At 33.5% G+C, this 19,555-nt stretch overlaps 1 protein-coding gene across 6 annotated transcripts in view; it reads left to right on the top strand.

Moving 5' to 3' along the window:
* The window catches only part of Dnai7 (dynein axonemal intermediate chain 7), a 73,421-nt gene that overhangs the window by 6,224 nt on the left and 47,642 nt on the right, over positions 1-19,555 (top strand). For 4 of the 6 annotated variants that reach the window (XM_048787321.1, XM_048787322.1, XM_048787319.1 and 1 more), the window contains 4 exons: positions 7,716-7,803; positions 9,162-9,253; positions 11,480-11,581; positions 16,299-16,436. In XM_048787321.1, the coding sequence (XP_048643278.1) occupies positions 7,716-7,803; positions 9,162-9,253; positions 11,480-11,581; positions 16,299-16,436 (420 nt within the window). The remainder of the gene's footprint in view (positions 1-7,715; positions 7,804-9,161; positions 9,254-11,479; positions 11,582-16,298; positions 16,437-19,555) is intronic. The other 2 variants (XM_048787323.1, XM_048787324.1) reach the window with 1 other exon arrangement.

Here is a 19,555-nt window from a genome sequence, read left to right as displayed (position 1 = left end):
ATGAACTGGTTTGTGGTTTAAATTCTAATGGAATTTTTTTTCTTCCTTCTACCCAGTGTCTGGGTTGAAATGCAGGTTTCCTCACTTATACCTTTCTGTGTTGTGGGCTCGTTTGTCTTCACATGTGTATCTGTTTACTTTTAAATTACAATCTTGGGCATTATTTCCTTTATTTGGTAGTAATAAATTAAAGTGCATCTTACATCTGATGACATCATAGTCTTAATAGAACAAGTGTATCATGGGAACCATTTTGTTCTGGCACATTGAAATTACCTCATACCATTTAATAGCTGCATTATTTCCAATTGAAAATATGTACTATTATTTTTATATTCCTCTTTTTTGCCACCACCTTATAAAATCCTTGTATGTAAGTCCTTAAAAACATGGAAGAATATTTATTTTATCAGTTTAGCAATGTTCAAGGTATCTAGTGAAAAATTTCAAGACCAATTTCTTGAACTCATCAAGTTTATGTATTCTATTTTGGGTTGTAGAAATAAATAATATAATTTTAGGTACCTTTAGATAGTCAGAAACCAAGTAAGAGGTCAATGAAAAATGTGGGATATAGTATGGGTGGTGATGCTATTTAACATAGGGTTATTAACCAAGTAAAATTTGAAAAGTAATATGGATAAAGCAAGGGAATAAGTCAATAGCTTGCCAAGGGACAAGCATTCTAGACAGAAGAAACAGCTATTGCAAAGATCCATAGTTAGAAGTGACCTTGGTGAGGGTGCCAGTGTATTTAAAATAGAATGAACAAGGTAGAAAGTGAAAGTCAGTTGTTAAGCAAAGCCAGTTTGTGGTTCATGGCCAAGTAGGCCTTGATGTATTTGGATTTCATTCTGGGTGTGTTGGGTAGCCTGGGAAAGCCTTAAGCAGAACAGCATGATCTGATTTACATTTTTAAAGGGTCATTGTGGCTGCCTTGTGGAAAATTCACTGTAGGGAAACAAGAATGAAAGTTGGAAGACCCATTAGGGAGCTGCAATACTGTTGCAATAACAGTCTGTATGTGAAGACTTCAAGCTGAGGTAAACCTATGAATTTACTTCTGGAAGTAAAAGATACTCTCAGAACTACACAAAGTTTTCTAAGGATCCAAAGACACAGTTTTTTGGAAATCAATTTTTAAATAGTCAACTTCAATATTTACCCTTTCCTGAGAAAATACCTTGTCATAAATTCCTACCTTCTTATTATTGCATCTTTCCCTTTTATAATCATCCTTGTACTTTATAAGATAAAAGCTTGTCTCTTATCCACAGCAAATCTTATTTTGGTCCATTGCCTAGGATCTGTGGTTTCAAACCAATGGAAAACTAAAGGCATTGGTTGGTGTTGGCAAAGCTTTCTCTAATAAAGGTATCAAAGACTTCTTGTTATTGTTGTTCTCTGTGTTAGTGGTGAAATGTGTCAAGAGAAATATTGAGATTTTCTGAATTCATATTTATTATAGGATGGAATGATGGGAGTGATGATAATTTTTGCTCAATGGTATTGTCCATGAGATTATCATCAATTAATAGTACAGAGAGCTGTCTCAGAACATACTATAGAAAGTGAATCTGATATGGCCAAGAGGTTTAAGTTTGATAACCGGGCTTTGTCAAGTAGGCAAATGGTAGACTTTTAAAAAAATATATATTTATTTATTTTTTAGTTGTAGTTGCACACAATACCTTTATTTATTTATTTTTATGTGATGCTGAGGATCAAACCCAGGGCCTCCCATGTGCCAGGCGAGCACCTACCGCTGAGCCACAACTCTAGCCCCAATGGTAGTCATTTTAATGCTTGGAATTAAATATGAAATTTTAAGGCTTTGATGAAAGTGATAAGATTGAAAATAATAAAAATGTCATTTTGATCCTTCCATTTCCATTTTATTGGACTTAGGATTCTGGGGACCACCCTTTCTGCCAAAAAACAATAAATAATGCTGACTATATACATATAGATCAAAACTATCATCTGAAAAATACCTAAGAGATAAAAACATAGTAAGAAATTATCAGGAAAAAGACCCGAGTAAAGACAAGAAACAAAAAAATAATGGATATACTAAAACTGTTTTTAATCCCTGTTTTGCTTCCCTGGTTTTATATGAAGACATTTGCAAAACTGGAAAAAACTTGAACTATGTTTCTAATAGTTCATACTGGAAGCCAAAAAGTGGCATGTTTTCAATATACTGGAAAAAAATGGTCACATTAGGATCTATAGCAGCTAAAATAATTTTCAAAAATAAAGGTGAAATGAAAGCACTTTCTCATAAACAAAGCCATCTGCAAAGGAGATTATATGTGTAAGGTATACAACAATAATCATAAAACATGATATTTAAAAATAATAAGATATGACAAAAAACAAATATTCATAACTTTATTAATGGATAAGCAAAATGTGCTATATCCATAAAATAGATAATTATTCAGCCATAAAAATGAAGTATTGATACATGATTTGGCATGGATGAACTTTGAAAACATGCTAAATGAAAGAAGTTAGTCATAGTAGTTGCCATTTTGCATAATTCCAGTTATATGAAATGTCCACAGTAAGCAAACATAGAGGTTGAAAGTAGATTAGTGGTTTCCAATAGCTGAGGGTTTGGGAAAAAATGAAATGTCATTTCCATTGTGTGTAGAATTTCCTTTACGGATGATGAAAATCTTCTAAAATTGTTTGTGGTGATGGTTGTACAATTCTGTGAATAAACTAAAAGCCATTAAAATAGTACTCTGCTGTACTTTAAATCTGGAATGTTCCCCAAAGGCACATGTGTTGAAGGCTTTGTTCCCAGCCCATGGCACTATTGGGAAATGGGGGAATCTAGTAGGGGAGCCTAATAATAGGAAGTTAAGTTACTGGGACATGCTTTTGATATTGAGACCCTACCCCCTTCTCTTCCCCTTCATGTTCTTTTTCTCTTTCCTCTTCCTTCCTTCCTGCCTTCCCCCAACCTCTCTCTATCTCTCCCTTCCTCCCTCCCTCCTTGCCTCCTCTTCTTTCTTTTTCTTCCCAGCTGCCATGAGCTAATGCGCTTTCTTCTGCCATGATTATACTGCCTTGCAACAGGCCCAAATGCAGTGAGGCCAGATGACCATTTGGAGGACTATATCCAACATCATGAGCCAAAATAAACTTTCCCCCTTTTTAAGAGAATATTTCAGGTATTTTGGTATAGTGATGGAAAGCTGACTTACTCATATGCTTTAAATGGGTAAATTGTAAGATGTGAATTATATCAATAAAACTATTATAAAAAGATGCATAATTATAATGTGTAATTGGGTAAGGGAAAGGAGTTAATATGTTCTAAAGTTCATGTACTGATTGGTAGGAAGATAAAGATATTGATAAAGAAGGTATATTTCTTGATTTTCTAGAGTAATCACTAAAATTATAGAAACAAAATTTGCAACTTCCAAACTATTAGAGAGAAAATAGTGGAAGGACAATCAGAAAGATATCAAGAAAGGATACAAAAAAAAAAAAAAGAAGAAGGTAGGATACTCTCCAAAATAGTATAGTTTATTAATGCTCAAATATATTAAAAATACAAAAACATATCAAAGATACAAGAAAGTTGAAGATAAAATTATAAAATCATGCTATGCAAATGCTAGAAAAATGAAAACTGTTAGCCAGATTAATATTAGACACAATAGAAATTAATATTAAAAACACTTCTAGAAATAGAAGATCATTTTGTGAGAGATTTGAATATCAAAGAAATATAATTTTAATCTGTATATACCTAATTATAAAGGCTTGATATATGCAATGCATAAATTCAGAGAACTGTAAGGAGAAATAGACAAGTCCACAAATATAGTAGATTTCCTCTTTCTTTAATTTATAGGACAAGCATTAAAAATCAACAAGTATTTAGAAGATTAGAGCAACATGGTTAAAAAAATCTAAAAAAATTAGATATATTTAGAACACTGCAGCCAACTACTAGGGAATTTTAAGAACATATACTTTTCTTCTCCAAGTTGACAGTACAGTATTGTATGACTGTGCTTAAAATTAAAGAAATAAAAACAGTTTAGAGCATGATATTAAGCTAAAAAGCAAAGAAATAGGTATAAGCAGGAAGACACAATATTCTTGGAACTTTTGAAATATTCTAAAGTTAGTCCAGAGGTAACATAATGGCTATTGTATGCATGCACAAATACTAACAATGAATCCCACTATTAAATATAATAGTAATACACCACTAAAAACTTTTTTAAAGGAGGTAATATAATGGAGATTAGAAAATAATTTAACTCAATAAGGAGAACACTTAAGAATTTGTGTAATATAGCTAAAGCAATAGATAGAAATTGTGTAGTTGTAAATACTTATATTAGAAGATAAATACTGAACATTAATGAACTAAGTATCTTTCTTAAGAAAAAGAGTAAAATTTAAAGTAAGAAACAGAAAGGAAATAAGGATAAATACAAAAAGCATTAGAAAACATACAATTGAGAGGATCAGTAACCTCATGTCCTTCATCTTCACTCACATATCACCTCTATTAGAAGTCCACTGTAACCACTCTATTTAAAATTGTAATTCATCTATCTACAACTACCCTAGCAGTCTGAAGTCCCTCAACTTTCCTCCATATCACTTATTACTCTTTAAAATATTTTATAATTTTTTAAATTTATTTTTTGTTTGTTTTTGCTTTCTCTTTCCATTTGAATGTAAGCGCATTGTGCAAGGATGTTTGTTTACTTATATATTCGAAATGATTAGCATGTTAGATTCTTAAGGTTTATTAAAATAATTGAGTAAATGAACAAGGTACAATTTATTTCTTTGGAAAAAACTGACAAAATTCACAATTTTCTAGTAAGCATATCAAGAATAAAAAGCATAAATAATAAATATCAAAAACAAAAAGGGAGGCATGATTTAAACAATAAATTTCACTATTTAAACAACTTTATGTGCCAAAAAAAAATAGGAAACCTAGATGAATTAGACCAACACCAAAAAAAAAACAATAACTTAAAATATTTTAATGAAGAAGTAGAAAACTTCTTCATTAAAATCATTTAGGAAATTAAGTCAGTGGTTCATCTTCCCAGAAAGAAAATTCTGAGCCCATAAGTCTTTGTTAGCTAATTCTTTATTCAAGATAAATAAATAGTTTAATATTTACATCAATTCTTCCAAAGCATATTTAATGTGTACAAAAAAGTATGTTTAATGTGTACAAAATTTTATTTTGGAATGCTAGAAAAGTGCTGAAAATTGGTGCTGGTTAACATACTTAAAACCACTGAATTGTACACTTGAAAATGGTTAAAATGGTACATCTTATGCTATATGTGCTTTGCCACGATAAAAAGAAGTAAATCTCAATAGTATACATAAAGCACAGTTAAATGTATGTAAAAATTAAAAAGAAATTACTTGCTAGGCTGGGGTTGTGGCTCAGTGGTAGAGTGCTTGCCTAGCATATGTGAGGACCTGGGTTTGTTTCTCAGCACTGCATACAAATAAATAAAATAAAGTTCCATTGACAACTAAAAAAAAATAGAGAGAGAAAGAAAGAAAAAAGAAATTACTTAGGGATACATGAGAAAACTATAAAGAAAAATTATCACAATTATTTTAGTTGTAATTTTTAAAAATCATACATGATTGTACATATTTATGGGGTACAGTGTGATATTTTCATAAATGTATACAATGTGAAAAGATCAAATAAGGATAACTAATACAAGAATCACCTCATTTATCCTTTCTTTGTGTTAGGAACATTCAGAGTCCTCTTTTCTAGGAATATTGAAAATAGTCAATGAGTTATTGTTAACTATAGTCACCCTCTTGTACTTTGGAACACTAGAGCTTATTTCTCCTAACAGTAATTTTGTACCTACCAGTCAACCTCTCTCTGTCCCTCCCTCCCCACCACAATTCCCAGCCTCTGGTAACTATTTTACTCTCTACATGCAGGAAGTTAACTTCTTTAGTTTCCACATACAAAGTAGAGTATGCAATTTTGTCTTTTTGTGCCTTTGTAGTAGGTGACAAATAGTATCCTCTTTAAAACTGTTTTGCTCAGTAAGATTAGTTTTCAAAATCATATTCTTAGGAGCCACACTCCTTCTCAAAGTCTTAGAAGGTTTCCATTTCTCTTAGAATAATGGCCCAACACTTTATCATAGGCTTCAACCTTCATTCCCATGCTTATTCCCTTTGTTACCTCTTCTTTGAGTCTTCCCAGAACCAACTGAATTTTTTGGTCTATCCAGTGTTCTTCCAACTCTGTATCTTGCACACATATTTTCCTATTCTTAGGATGTCTTACCCTGATTATTAACATCTTTTGAGTACAAATTTAAATACCCCTTACTCTATAAACATTTACCTTGAGCCCCATAATTGAAAATAATCTCTCCTTCCTCTAAACTTCCAAAATAACACTCAGTATACCTATCAGTCATAAAAATACCTTCCACTTTTATGGATGTACAGTTTTCAAATGATTTTTACATATATTTTTCTTTATTCTTCATAACAATCATGAGGTTTTCTTTTGTACCACTTAAATAAAGATACAGAGACTTGAGTATGAGAATTATTTAAATTGCATATACTTGTCACTCGCATTCCTTCTCTTTTTTAATTACAGCATTATAGTTATACATACTGTCTGGATTCATCTGGACAAAATCATACATGCATGGACTCTGACCCACTCCATTTGAGTCCCTGTTTTATCCTCTGCTTATCCCTACCCCACTCCTCTACTCCACTTATCCTCTACTTGCTCTCATATATTTGTCCACCCTTGACTGGTTCTTTCCACACACACACCTATAGGTGAAATTCACTGTGGTGTATTTATGTATGCACATAAAGGGATTTTGTTACATTTATTTCACCTTTCCCATCTCTCCTTCCTTCCTTCCTTCCTTGATGATCGCATTTTATTCCAATGATCTTTTCTATATATTTATGATATCTGACCCCTCTCTCCATTTTCCCTTATTTTACTCTACCTTCCACATATGAGAGAGAACATTTGACCCTTGATTTTCTTAGTCTGGCCTATTTCACTTAGCATGATATTCTCCATTTCCTTTCATTTACCAACAAATGCCATAATTTCATTCTTCTGTATGACTGAGTAAAACTCCATTTTGTATGTCTACCACATTTTCTTGATTCATTCATTCATCTAGTGACAGGCATCTGATTCCATAATTTGGCTATTGTGAATTGTAATGCTATAAATATTGCTGTGGCTGTATCACTGTAGTATTCTGATTTTAGTTCTTTGGGGGCATATATATTTATATACTATTATATATTATTATTATTATATATTTTTACATATTTATTATATCTTCTTGTTGGATTGTCCTCTTTTCCAGTCTTTAGTGACCTTCTTTGTCTCCTCTGATTAATTTTTGCTTGAAATTTGCTTTGTCAGATATGAAAATAGCTACTCATTTCTTCTTTTAAATAATTTACATGCTTATTTTTCTTATTTGTTTCCAGATTTAGCCCTTCAATGCCCTGAATTAAGGCTTTGCACTAATTAGCAACCTAATCTGTTGAGTGAATAAATGAAAGATTGGTTAAAAACAAAAATGTTTTTCATAATTACTATTTGAGGAGGTGTATGTTTTTAAGCAAATTTGGTGCATGCTAATAGCCTTTTTTATGTTGTGATCTTTGTTAAGTCTGGCCATAAGAAAAAAAAAATCTCCAAAGCTGAGCGACTGAAGCAGCTACAAGAGGAGGAGGAGAAGAAACGACTAAAAGAGGAAGGTACAAAATAAACAATGGTACTTTTTCCTATATAGGTAATACTAACAATAGGTTAGTAGTTTTGCAATTTAGTCAACGTTTCTCATAATTCTTTAATTTTTATAATTTATACCTATTGGGCTGGGGATGTGGCTCAAGCGATAACGTGCTTGCCTGGCATGCGTGGGGCGCTGGGTTTGATCCTCAGCACCACATAAAAATAAAATAAAGATGTTGTGTCCACCGAAAACTGAAAAATAAATATTAAAAAATTCTCTCTCTCTCTCTCTCTCTTTAAAAAAATAATTTATGCCTATTTTATAAGGGTGCCTACTACTTAGTACAAACAAATTATATTAAGTTAAATCTCTTAGTTGTGTTGTCAGATAAAATCCAGGAGTCCATTTGAATTTCAGATGAAAATTGACTAACTTAGGCATACTTTGCCTGGTGCAGTATTTGGGCATAAACTTTTTAAAAAGTTGTTTATCTGAAATTCATATTCAGGTGATCATTCCACATTTTTATTTGCTAATTCTAGCAACCTTGTCTTGAAGTGTTTATATTTACTGATGAAATTTGGGGCATTGGTGCTGATTGTGCAACAAGAATTCTTAAACTCAGTTCACTAAAGTTTGGAACTATATACTAGCAAGAAATACATACAACAGCTTAAATTTGTGCAGTTTAACAATATTTATTTGCCAAATGCAAATTTTATTTTCAATTAAACATTAATAAAAGTGTTGACTAATTAAAATACCAAAAAAGTGATTTTAAAATTCTGGATATTGCTAGTGGCTGTAGCTTTTAGCATTAAGAACATCATCAGACTCATATTCAGATTTTTTAAAAGACTCAGGTTCCATTTGATTTTTTAATGTCATAAATCCTTTTTTAGATGACTCATGATAAGAGTTCAGTATCAGGATCTTTATTTTGGGAACATTTTATTACATTGGTTTAAAGTCATATTCTTCAATATATATTTTATATTTGTTTTAATTGTAAGAGCAAGAAAAGGTTAAAGTAATTACTTCTGATTATGTAGATATGGATGTCTTCTGAAGACTTTTACTCCCCTAATTACCCATGAAACATCTGTGTATTTTGTTGCTTAAAATAATTACTGGATTGCTATAAAAGCTTTCGAGAAGAGAAATATTATCATGAACACATTTTTTTTTTTTGTGAAAAAGTTTGAGAGTCATTTTACTTTTTTGAAGGAAGAAAGCTAATACTTTTATCATTTCTACACAAAGTATGTATCTTCTATAAAATATTACAGTATTTTTGAAAATATTTAGAGTAATTTTAAGAACCTTAGAAAAAGGTGAGCTAATCACTGAGATCATGTATTTACTTTTTTGGTTCTTTAGAGGAAGCTCGTTTGAAACGTGAAAAAGAAGAACAAGAAAAGCTTGAAAAGCAACGAATTGAGAATGAAAAATGGCATCAACTTGAAGAAAAAGTAAATGAACATTAGTAATATTCTTACTGAAGTTTTAAACTCTGTGGGTACCAGATCTGTTGCCCTCCAAGGTCCTTTCAGCCCATAGCTACCAGTAGTAGTTAGTCCTACATGAACTGGTTTAACTCATTTACTCTTACCATAAAACGAGTAACATTGTCACCCACATTTCAAAGAAAAGGAAATTGAAAAGAAAATAAATTGTTGCAAAACCAGGACAGACAGACCTAAGCGATTTTGCTTCAGAGCTTATGCTTGTAACTCTTCAGAATTTATAAGTCTTTTATATTCAAATGTAACAGGGACCAAAAAAATAATTCAAAATATTCAAATTCTCTCTTCTCTTTTTCACTAAAATCTTTTAGACCTGTAGTTCTGAAACATTTAGTCTCAAGATAAAACTCAATTAATGTGTTAAAAAACTGAAGCACCCCAAGGATCTTTTGTTTTTAAGAATTACGTCTACCAATATTTATAATAGTAGTAATTAAATTTTGCATTTAAAAATATTAATAGGCATAAACATTAATAAAAATAAATTGTGACTAAAACAAGTAAACACATTAACATTTTTATAGAAAATACTTTATAGTTTTAAAATAAAATTATATTTTTTAATTAGGGAAATGAATGGCATCCTTTAGATTTCATGAATCTCTTTACTAAATGATTTAACTGAAGACAACTGGATTTTCATGTCAACTTCAGTATTTCATCTGTTCTAATGTGATATTTCGACTGAAATACCATGAAGAAAATCTTGCCCCAGTTGGGAAAAGAAGGAATATAATTGTGAATATTCTTTGATTTATTACCAGAAGTCAACAAGTGGTAGTTCTTTTTCTTCCTCCTCTTCTCCTTCTCCTTCTTTTCTTTTTTGTTTCTTCTTTTCCTTCTCCATTTTCTTTTACCTCTTCCCTTTCCTCTTCCTGTTTTTTTTTTTTAAATGGGGTGTCACTGGAGTTGCCCAGGCTGTCCTCAAACTCCTGACTTCAAGTGGTCCTCCTACCTCTGCCTCCTGAAAAGCAGGCATGAGCTATCAAACCTGCTTAAGAAAGGGAAATTTCCTAAGTATGGAATCTGAAACCATATCAAATAATTGTACATACTGTGTTACATTAAAACATTCCTCTGTTATACTCTGAATAGATCTCATTCTATGCATGATTTTGCAATATCATGCATTGCTTCTTGGAAAAATTTTGTTTCACTGAATTGTTTACCTCCAAATGTTGATGTATTTTATTATTAATTATAAAAAATCACATATATTAGTATCTCCAATCAAATCAGAAGTTTTTAAGGATTGAGAAGCTGTCAAACTCAGTCATAGATAACAAGTTTTTTAAAAATCTGAATTTTTATGAAAGCTTCAATTTTATCACTAAAAAATATTTTGAATTGTCCTTGGAATGATATTCTGTTTATTCAATTTTGAGAGAATGTCTGCCAAAACGTTCAAGTAACTGCACAAGTATTACTTCTTTTTTTATGGATTTTTCTTTTAGTTCTAGATGGACACAATACCTTTATTTTGTTTGTTTCTATTTTTATGTGGTGCAGGGGATTGAACCCAGTGCCTCACACATGCTAGACAAGTGCTCTACCACTGAGCTACCACCATGGCTCCAACAGTGTTATTTCTTAAGATAGTATTGTTCTTTGACATGGCAGCAGAAGTGCTTTATGCATAGTTCCCATTGTAAAACACAGAATATTAAAAATGCTTGTGTTTAGCATTGAGATTTAGTAAAATTAATAATTTTTACCCTTTTGTCAAGTCATTCCTATGTGCAACTGACTCCTCTTTCTCACTGGTCTGCCCTGCCTCCCAGCCCCCAATCTAGTACAGTTTGGAGTCAACTGCTCTGTTTTGTTAAGGCAACAGTAGTTTTATACCATCTTGCACCATCAATACAAAATGTATACTGTGAAAGATATATAATGTCTTTGAGTTTTGTGAAAATACAGCTATGAAAATGATTTCATAGATCCCGAAGGAGTTTTCCCCAAAACTTTCCCCACCAAGAGTTCTACAAATGAGACTTTGAAAACCAGCTTCAGATGAAATATCTCATGTTTCTTGAAATGTCAGATGTTGTGGTCAAACTAATTTAAGTATTCATTTTAAAACCATATACTTAGCCAAATAAATTTTAGATGCTACTTTTGAAACATAAAGCTGAAATAAAAGAACACATCATTGTATCTATCCCTATGCAACAGGATCTACAAAGGAGAACTGAAGAACTTGCAGAACTGAATTTATTAGAGGGGTGTTTTCTGGAAGCAGAGAAGTTGAAACGAGATACTAGATCACTCGCTCACGTAAGACTGATTCTTTTTATGAAGTTTTTTTTTTTTTAATTGAGATTTTGTTACCAGAAGAAGGAGGTGTATATAATCTGACATTCATTTTGATTCTAGGAAACTTTAAACTTATGTATGAAATACAATCTGACAAATCTATTGCTCATTACAAAGTTAACTGATATAACTTTGTAGAAAGCTGTTTTTCAGAAATAATATACTTGAAATGTTTATACCTTGTCTCTGACTCAGTTGTTGGGAATCCATACAGACATAGCTCATTTTATTGTACATCACTTTATTGTACATTGCAATTTTTACAAATTAAAGGTTTGTGGAAATCATGTCAAGCAGTTTTTCTGACAACATGTGCTTACTTTGTGCCTGTGTTACATTTTTTAAGTTGCACAGTATTCCAAACTTTATATTACACTATTATTATTATCTGTAATCTATAATATTTGATGTTACTATTCTAAGGGTTCAGGAGTGCCACAAATTGCTCACATAGTAGATGGCGAACTTAATTGATGCATGTGTGTATACTCTGCTCCGCTGACAGTCATTCTCTGTCTTTCTCCCTCTCCTTAGGCCCCTTATTTTCTGAGACTCAATAGTACAGAAATTAGGCCAATTAATAACTCAGTAAAGACCCCTAAGTGTTCCAATGAAAGGAAATAGGTATACATCCTTCACTCCAAATCAAATGCTAGGAATGATTCAGCTTAGTGAGGAAGCTGAAGTAGGCCAGAAGCTAGGCCTCATGTATCATATCGCCAAGTTGCAAATGCAAAGGGAGAGCTCTTGAAGGAAATTAAAAGTGCTACTTCAGTGAAAGCACAAATGATACAAAGCAAAATATTCTTGTTGCTGACATAGAAAAAGTTTTAAAGGTCTGGATGGAAGATCAAACCAGCCACAACATTCTCTGCCAAAGCCTGATCTGGAGCAAGACCCTTAACTCTTCAATTCTATAAAGGCTAACAGAGGTATGGAGGCTGCAGAAGAAAAGTTTGAAATTAGCAGAGCCCAGTCCATGAGGTTTATGTCTTTCTAACATAAAAGTGTGTTAAATAAAATGTGTGGGAAGCCAAGGATTCAGACTGGGCACCCACATGGAACCCCACAAACCAAACTAGTACAGAGTTTAATTACAGTAACTGAGCTTTGGTTGGTTTCAGGAGGTTCTGTAGCTGATTAGCTAACAAATTATAAGCAGTTGATTAGTTGATTGACTAAGCTTCAGCCAATTAAGTTGTTTTCTATGCCTCACTTCCATTTCCCTATAAATACTGTGTGATAACGTTGTTGGCTTGAGTTCTTAGAACCTGCTCTTGTTCTGGAAGTAGTCTGATTCATGAATCATGGTTGGTTTGTTTTTCTTTGCTCAAATGAATTCTGCTTGACATAATTGGTCTAAGGAATTGTCCCTTTTAGTGGTTTTGGCATAATCAGCTGGCTCTGAAGCTGAGCTCCCATGACCCCTAGAAGCAACAAGTAACCAGGAATGGGCTCTCCCCAAGCCCACTGTGCTCATTGTTTTTTTGCTCCAACTGTGGATTGTGGGTAAGTTATTGCTTGGATTCTTAAGCTTCTCAAATTTGGGTTTTGGACTAAGTTTGAGCAAATGTTTTGATTCAGACTAGGTACTATAGGGAAGTCTCGGGTGTCTGGCTGGGTGAGCCAGAAAATGAACTGGTTCAGTAGGAACGAGAGTGGGTTCTCCAGAGAAGCCTCAGGTGTCTGACTGGGTCAGACAAGAAAAAATTGAACAGAGTTCAGTGGATAAGCAAGGTTACGAAAAGTCAGAATCATGGGTTCATCTGGATCCATGGAGTCTAGAACTCCATTTTCTGAACCTCTTCCAGGGATAGTTTATTCTGTGAGAGAGAACATAACTGGGAAAATAAGAAGGGTCAGCTTGAGCCAAGAGGGCATATGAACTTCTTGGGGTTCATAGTGTCTGTTTGGGTCAGTCAGAAACAAAAGGGCCCTGGGTCTAGAACTTTGTTACTCCACCCAGTTTTATGTATAAGATTTACATTTATATTTTGAGAAATGGATAAATCTTACCAGAAATAAATTGGGAATGTGATGGCCACCACAAGGAAGTTTTAATTTGTACAAAATTACTTTCTTGTGGGGTAAATTGCAAAATCAAAACTCCACAACAATGAGATATTTCTAAAACTTAATACACAGAGGCTTTTAAATGACTAAATGAAAAAGAAAAATGAGTTATTTTACACAAGTTGAAATAAGCAGAGTGAGCCTTTTTTAAAAAATCACCTTTATGCTTTGGTTCAAAACTTAAGCTCAGAAAAATAATGTAAGGTGTCTAACTCAGGAATGGAAATGTAGGTCCCACACTGAATTTAGTAACAGTTAAAAACAAAACCACAAACAAACATAGGTTGTGCTGGGAAGCTGCCTATTTTTAGTTACTTTGAGATCAACCTTTAGAGAGGGAAATGTGTATCTATGGAGAAAGTCTCCATTTATGAGAGTGTCTCCCTCTCCAAAACAACAAGAAAAGAAGGCCTAAGTCATTAGAGAGGTTTACAAAAGAAAAGGCAAAAATATCTGGGTCTTCACAAGTAACAGACCTCATTTTTGACCATTTTGTCTTAACTAGGCTTCCTGCTTTTGCTTCTCTTTCTGGCAGATGATGATAATTGGGCTTGAAATTTGATTATTCTGCATTCTATAACTTATCTTGAAGTAGACAAAATCATACAAATTATGGGAAAGTGTTGATATGATGACTGTTCTGAAGAAGTTACTGTGGTTCATTGCCAGTCTTTGGCTTGTCAAGCCCATAATCCTGGGAAGACAATACTTCAAGTAATATATCTCTGCTATCTGATGAACCATTTGCATATTTACAAGGAAATTCCACTCAATGGCTACCTTCAGCGGGATATGAATATGTTCTTAATAGGCTGTGTTCTGTGATTGTACAGAAGCTTTCCATGCAGGAAGGCCAATGTTATAACACTAGTTAAAATGTTATTCAGAAATGTTTTCTTTATGGAGCATTCCTGAAGAAATCTCTGGTGACAGAAGGTAAATTATGAAGCAAACAAGGTTACAAATACAGTGGCATTAGCATTGGCCCTATAATCCTCAATTTCTGGAAAAGGTGAAAGGATCAATAACATTTTTAAAAATAGAAATTGACAAGGTCAGTTGGATTGCTATGGCCAAAGATAATACCATTTTTTTGCATTTTTTTACTTTTAATCAGTTCATTTTAGTTATGCATAACTTTAGAATTCATTTTGACATAATTTTAAAAAGCATAGAATATAATTTGTTCTAATTCAGTCCTTAATACTTCCCCAGGCCCTTTTATCTTTTCTCTCCCTTGTTCCCTTCCCACTACTCTACCAATTTTTCTGCTATTCAGTTTTTTTTTTTTTTAATTAATGTCTTGTGGGGATACAAGATGGTGAGATTCAGTCCTCATTGGACTGAGAATATTATACCTTTTAATTTTTCCTTGCTTATGCCTACCATTTTTGCTTGGTGGGTTGACATTGTAACTATAGTTTTATACTATTCTAAACTCTTATTCTCATTCCTTATTTTAATTTAATTTGGCTATGAAGTGCTGGATTATGTGCCAGTCAAACAGAGAGAAATTTATGCAGTGTGATACTTTTGTTGTACATGGATAGATACATTCAGAAAAATTAACAAAGGGGCTGTTTGGTTAAAATGAATAGACTCTTCATCTGGCTCATTCTCTGATCATTTAATTTGGCTTATGGAGACTCTAGGTAAGGAGCATTCTTCTAATTTTCGTTATTATCCTTCTGATGGTCACCATTGTAGTCTCCCTGGTGTGCTGTATTTTCCGAGTCTTAACTGTCTACATCTGCTGAGTGCTGAAGGGTCTGTTAAGCTGTAATGAAAAGAAATGCATGATCACAAGTATGAGGCCACTGATAAATAACATGTTATGATTGAAAATCCAGGATGATCATGACCGAGAGTAGCACTGATGCCCTAAGTTTTGGTAACTCTCACTCAGCAAGAGTTTGACCAAAAGAGGGTGAGAGGGGTTGAATAAAACTTTCTTATAATAAGGTAAATGATTATGGTACAATTTTTAAGTAAAAATTGTGAATTTAATATTATTCCAAAAATATTACTTTTACATCCTATGCAAAATGTAAAATTTGCATAGGATATAAAAGTAATAGAGGGATTCTTAAAATGCCAGTGGTAATGAATAACTCAAATAAGATTTTTTTATTTGTTGATTTTTTTTTGTAGTGTAGCGGATTGAACCCAGGGGTAATCTACCACTGACCTGTTATGCCCCTAACCCTTCTTATTTTTTTTGAGAAGGGTCTAAGTTGCTGAACCTAGCCTGAACTTGTGATCCTCCTCCTGCCTCAGCGTCTGGAGTAACTGGAATTACAGGTGTGCCCTTCTGTGGCCAGCTCAAGTATTTGAAAAATGAAAATATGAAAGTAAATAGAACTTCTATTAATATGAATTTTGAAGATTGGAAATTATTTGGATTGAAAAATAATCTGGCTATTTTACTTTGTTTATTGGTTATTATTTGGTTTATATCAAGTTACTCATTAAAGTCATCAAAAATTTTTTTTTGTCTAAATTGGAAAAACTGGGTTGTGAGTACTCAGACATTTAAAAAGAAGTAATTTAAACTTTGGTTGAATTCTCATAAAAAAATGAACCTTCAAACATTTTTATTCCACAGTGGAAACACTATATTCAATGTGATGGGAGTCCTGATCCTTCAATAGCCCAAGAAATAAATACTTTCATTAGCTTGTGGAAAGAGGAAACAAATCAGACTTTTATGGAGGTGGTTGAGAAAAGTAAATTAGTTCTACGTGTAAGTATTTAAGAATTGTCCTATAATATAAATTAAGTTACAAGAATTCTGATGTTAACTCCAAAAATAAAAAAAATTACTATATTATTTGCCAGTTAGTAACACTATTACTTCTAAACCCTTGGGTATAGAGAGAGATTTGGTAAACTTTTCACTTTCTTTTTATAACTCTTAACATTCACTTGCTTCTTTATATAAAGACAACATAAACGAGAAACAATTTTCTGAGCCAGAAAAAAAAATCAAGTTGTATGCATTTATGTAGATAACTTGGGTATAGATGGGTGACTTTTGTCCTCAGCTAGTATCATCTACTGTTATGGTTTGTATCTTAATGTCTCCTGAAAGCCTGTATGCTAAAGGCTTGGGTGGTCACTACAGCACTATTGAGAGGTATTGGAACCTTTAGAAAGTGAGGTCTAGTAGAAGGAAGTTAGGTCACTGAGGGTGTGCTATTGAAGGGGATATAGGGACCCTGGCCCCTTCCTCTCTTGCTCTGGGTCCCAGCTGCAATGAGGTGAGCACCTTTGTTCCACAAATTGTTCCCTGCCATAATATTCTACTATAGGCCCAAAAGGAATGGGACCAAGGGACTGTGAATTTCAAGAAACCTCTGAAACTATGAGCCAAAATAAATCTTTTATCCTTATAAATTGATTTTCTGATATTTTGTCACAATGATATAAATCTGATTAACACATCTACTATTCAGTAATTCAGTACCCATAATCTTTAATGTTTACTAGAAGCCAGGTCTCTGCTCTCAGGTGCTGGGGGTGCGAAGATGAATAACAGTATCCTAACTTCTTCTTTTGCTAATAGAATAGATAGGTTAGCCTATGAAGCTTCTACTTTACAATGCACTTAAAAATACTGTGAAACAATATTTTTAAAGTGAAGTTGGAAGAATTTACCAGAAGAAAATCAAGGAGGGAGAAAATATGAAAGAGTAGTTAACAGACATGTATAATGGAGTAAAACAGACTAAAAACAGGGAAGAGTACAAGAAGGCAATAAAGACTGGTAGATAGGCAATATTCAATGAGACAATGGCTGACAATTTTCTTGAACTGAATGATATGATTCTTCAAATCCCAAGAAAGAAGAGAAACTTTTTTTTTTTTTTTTAAGTACGTCCAATACTCTGAAACCAGTACTCTGTGTGTGAGGTTTCTCATACCAACTTATATCTTCTGCTCTTTGGGCACCAATCAGGCATCCTACAATTCAATGCTGACACTACCTAGAGTTGGCACAGGAGTCCTACTCTGTCCCACAAGTCTGTACCCCTCTTCTATCATAAATCCTAGGTTGCCACCTGTACTTTACAGAAACCAGCTATAAGTAGGGTTCCCATGCCTCTTTCTCAGGTGTGGTAACTTACTATAGTGGTTCTCAAAATGTAGGCAAATGTTTACTTTTGCTTACTAGCCTATTATGGAGGATATTAGGATATGGAATAAAGAGTTGTGTAAAGAAATACATAAGGCAAGGTATGTGGGAAGGGTTGTGGACATTCCATAACCTCTTTAGGTGTGTACGCCAACCCCAGAGCTCTCAGAACCCCATTGTTTAGGGTTTTTATGGAGGCCCCATTTCATGGCATGATTGATTAAGTCATTGACCAATGGTGATTAAGTCAATCTCCAGTTCCTCTCTCTTCCCTTGAGGTTAAGGAGTAGAGCTAAAATTTCTAACCTTAAAGTGACCTTGTTTCCTCTGACAACCAGCCCCCATCCTCCAAGAGTCACCACACTAGCATAAACTCACTAGCATAAACACACTAGCAGAAAGTTGAAGAGAACTTACTATGAAAAACAAAAGCAATTCCTCTAGACCTTTTCTGTCAGTCAGGGATTTAGAAGCTGTATGCCAGGAACCAAGAGTGGGGGATGAACAAAAAAAGTCTAGAAAGTCCTTGATTCTGAGGCAACTTCTAAGGTCTTCCAATTCCTTTGAACACAAATGTGCTCAGCATGCCAAAGATTATACTTTGGGGTATGGTATTCTGAGCTCCAACATCCCTAAGGACCCTCCCCTGAGTTATTTGAATGCTAATGTATTCATCACACAGTGTTCTTACCACTGTACACCCTCTCTATCAGGGAAGTTGCCAGGCATGATCCTGGTTCAGGAATCTGGTTCTTGGAAATTAGCAGGGAGATGGTAAGAAGGAATGTTAGAGTCTACCAGTGATAAGCTGGGTGGAGGGACATCTTCCTGTGACAGAATGTGGACTATGGAAGTACAAGTAACAAATGGTAGGAAAGATGGAAAAAGGGTAAGAAGAACAAGAGACAGAAGAAGAGAGTCTTCACAGCTTCAGGAAATAAAGCAGGAAGCTACCAGAGGTAGCTTGAAAAGAGTTGAATAGCTATACCAGAAGCACCTCATGGTAAATGCCAATTTCCAAATCATGTTTATTTAACAAACTCTCATACATGGCGTAATCTGTACCATGAAGTTGGGACCATTAGCAACATTTTACAAACAATGAAGCTAAAGCACAGAGATGTTAAATAATTTGTCAAGTCTTACTACTAGTAAGAGGTGGTTAGGATTAGACTATGGTGTTACATTTCTTTAAAAAAAATTAGTTGTAGATAGACACAATACCTTTATTTTTAATGTGGTGCTGAGGATCAAACCTGGTGCCTCATATCTGGTAGGCAGGCGCTCTATCACTGATTTACAGTCCCAGCCCCTGCTGCATCTCTTAATTCAGAAATTTTCTGTATGTATCTCTGTCAGTGCTCAAAATTAAGTTCTGCTACTTACTAATTCCTTGATCATCCAAGGCCTTGGTATCCTCATCTATATAATAGACACAATAATACCTACTTCATATAATTATGATAAAGAATAAATTAAAACTACATGGCATTTAGAACAATTTCTAGAACATAGTATTCAGTATTGGTAGTTTTCCTCCTCTTCTCCTTTGCCCCCTTGTTATTGTCATACTTTTTGTTATTTATTAATTATTAACATGGTTTGGATGTGGTCTGTCCCCAAAGTTTAATGTACTGGAAGCTTGGTGCCTAGTGTTGTGCTACTGTGAGTTTTTTTCTTTTTAATTATTCTTAGTTATACATGACAATAGACTCTTTTTTGATATA

Source organism: Marmota marmota, unplaced genomic scaffold, assembly GCF_001458135.2.
Source record: "Marmota marmota marmota unplaced genomic scaffold, marMar, whole genome shotgun sequence".
In the NCBI taxonomy this organism is placed as follows: Eukaryota; Metazoa; Chordata; class Mammalia; order Rodentia; family Sciuridae; genus Marmota; species Marmota marmota.
Note: the sequence above shows the minus strand (reverse complement) of the source record. Positions and strands in the feature narration are given on the sequence as shown.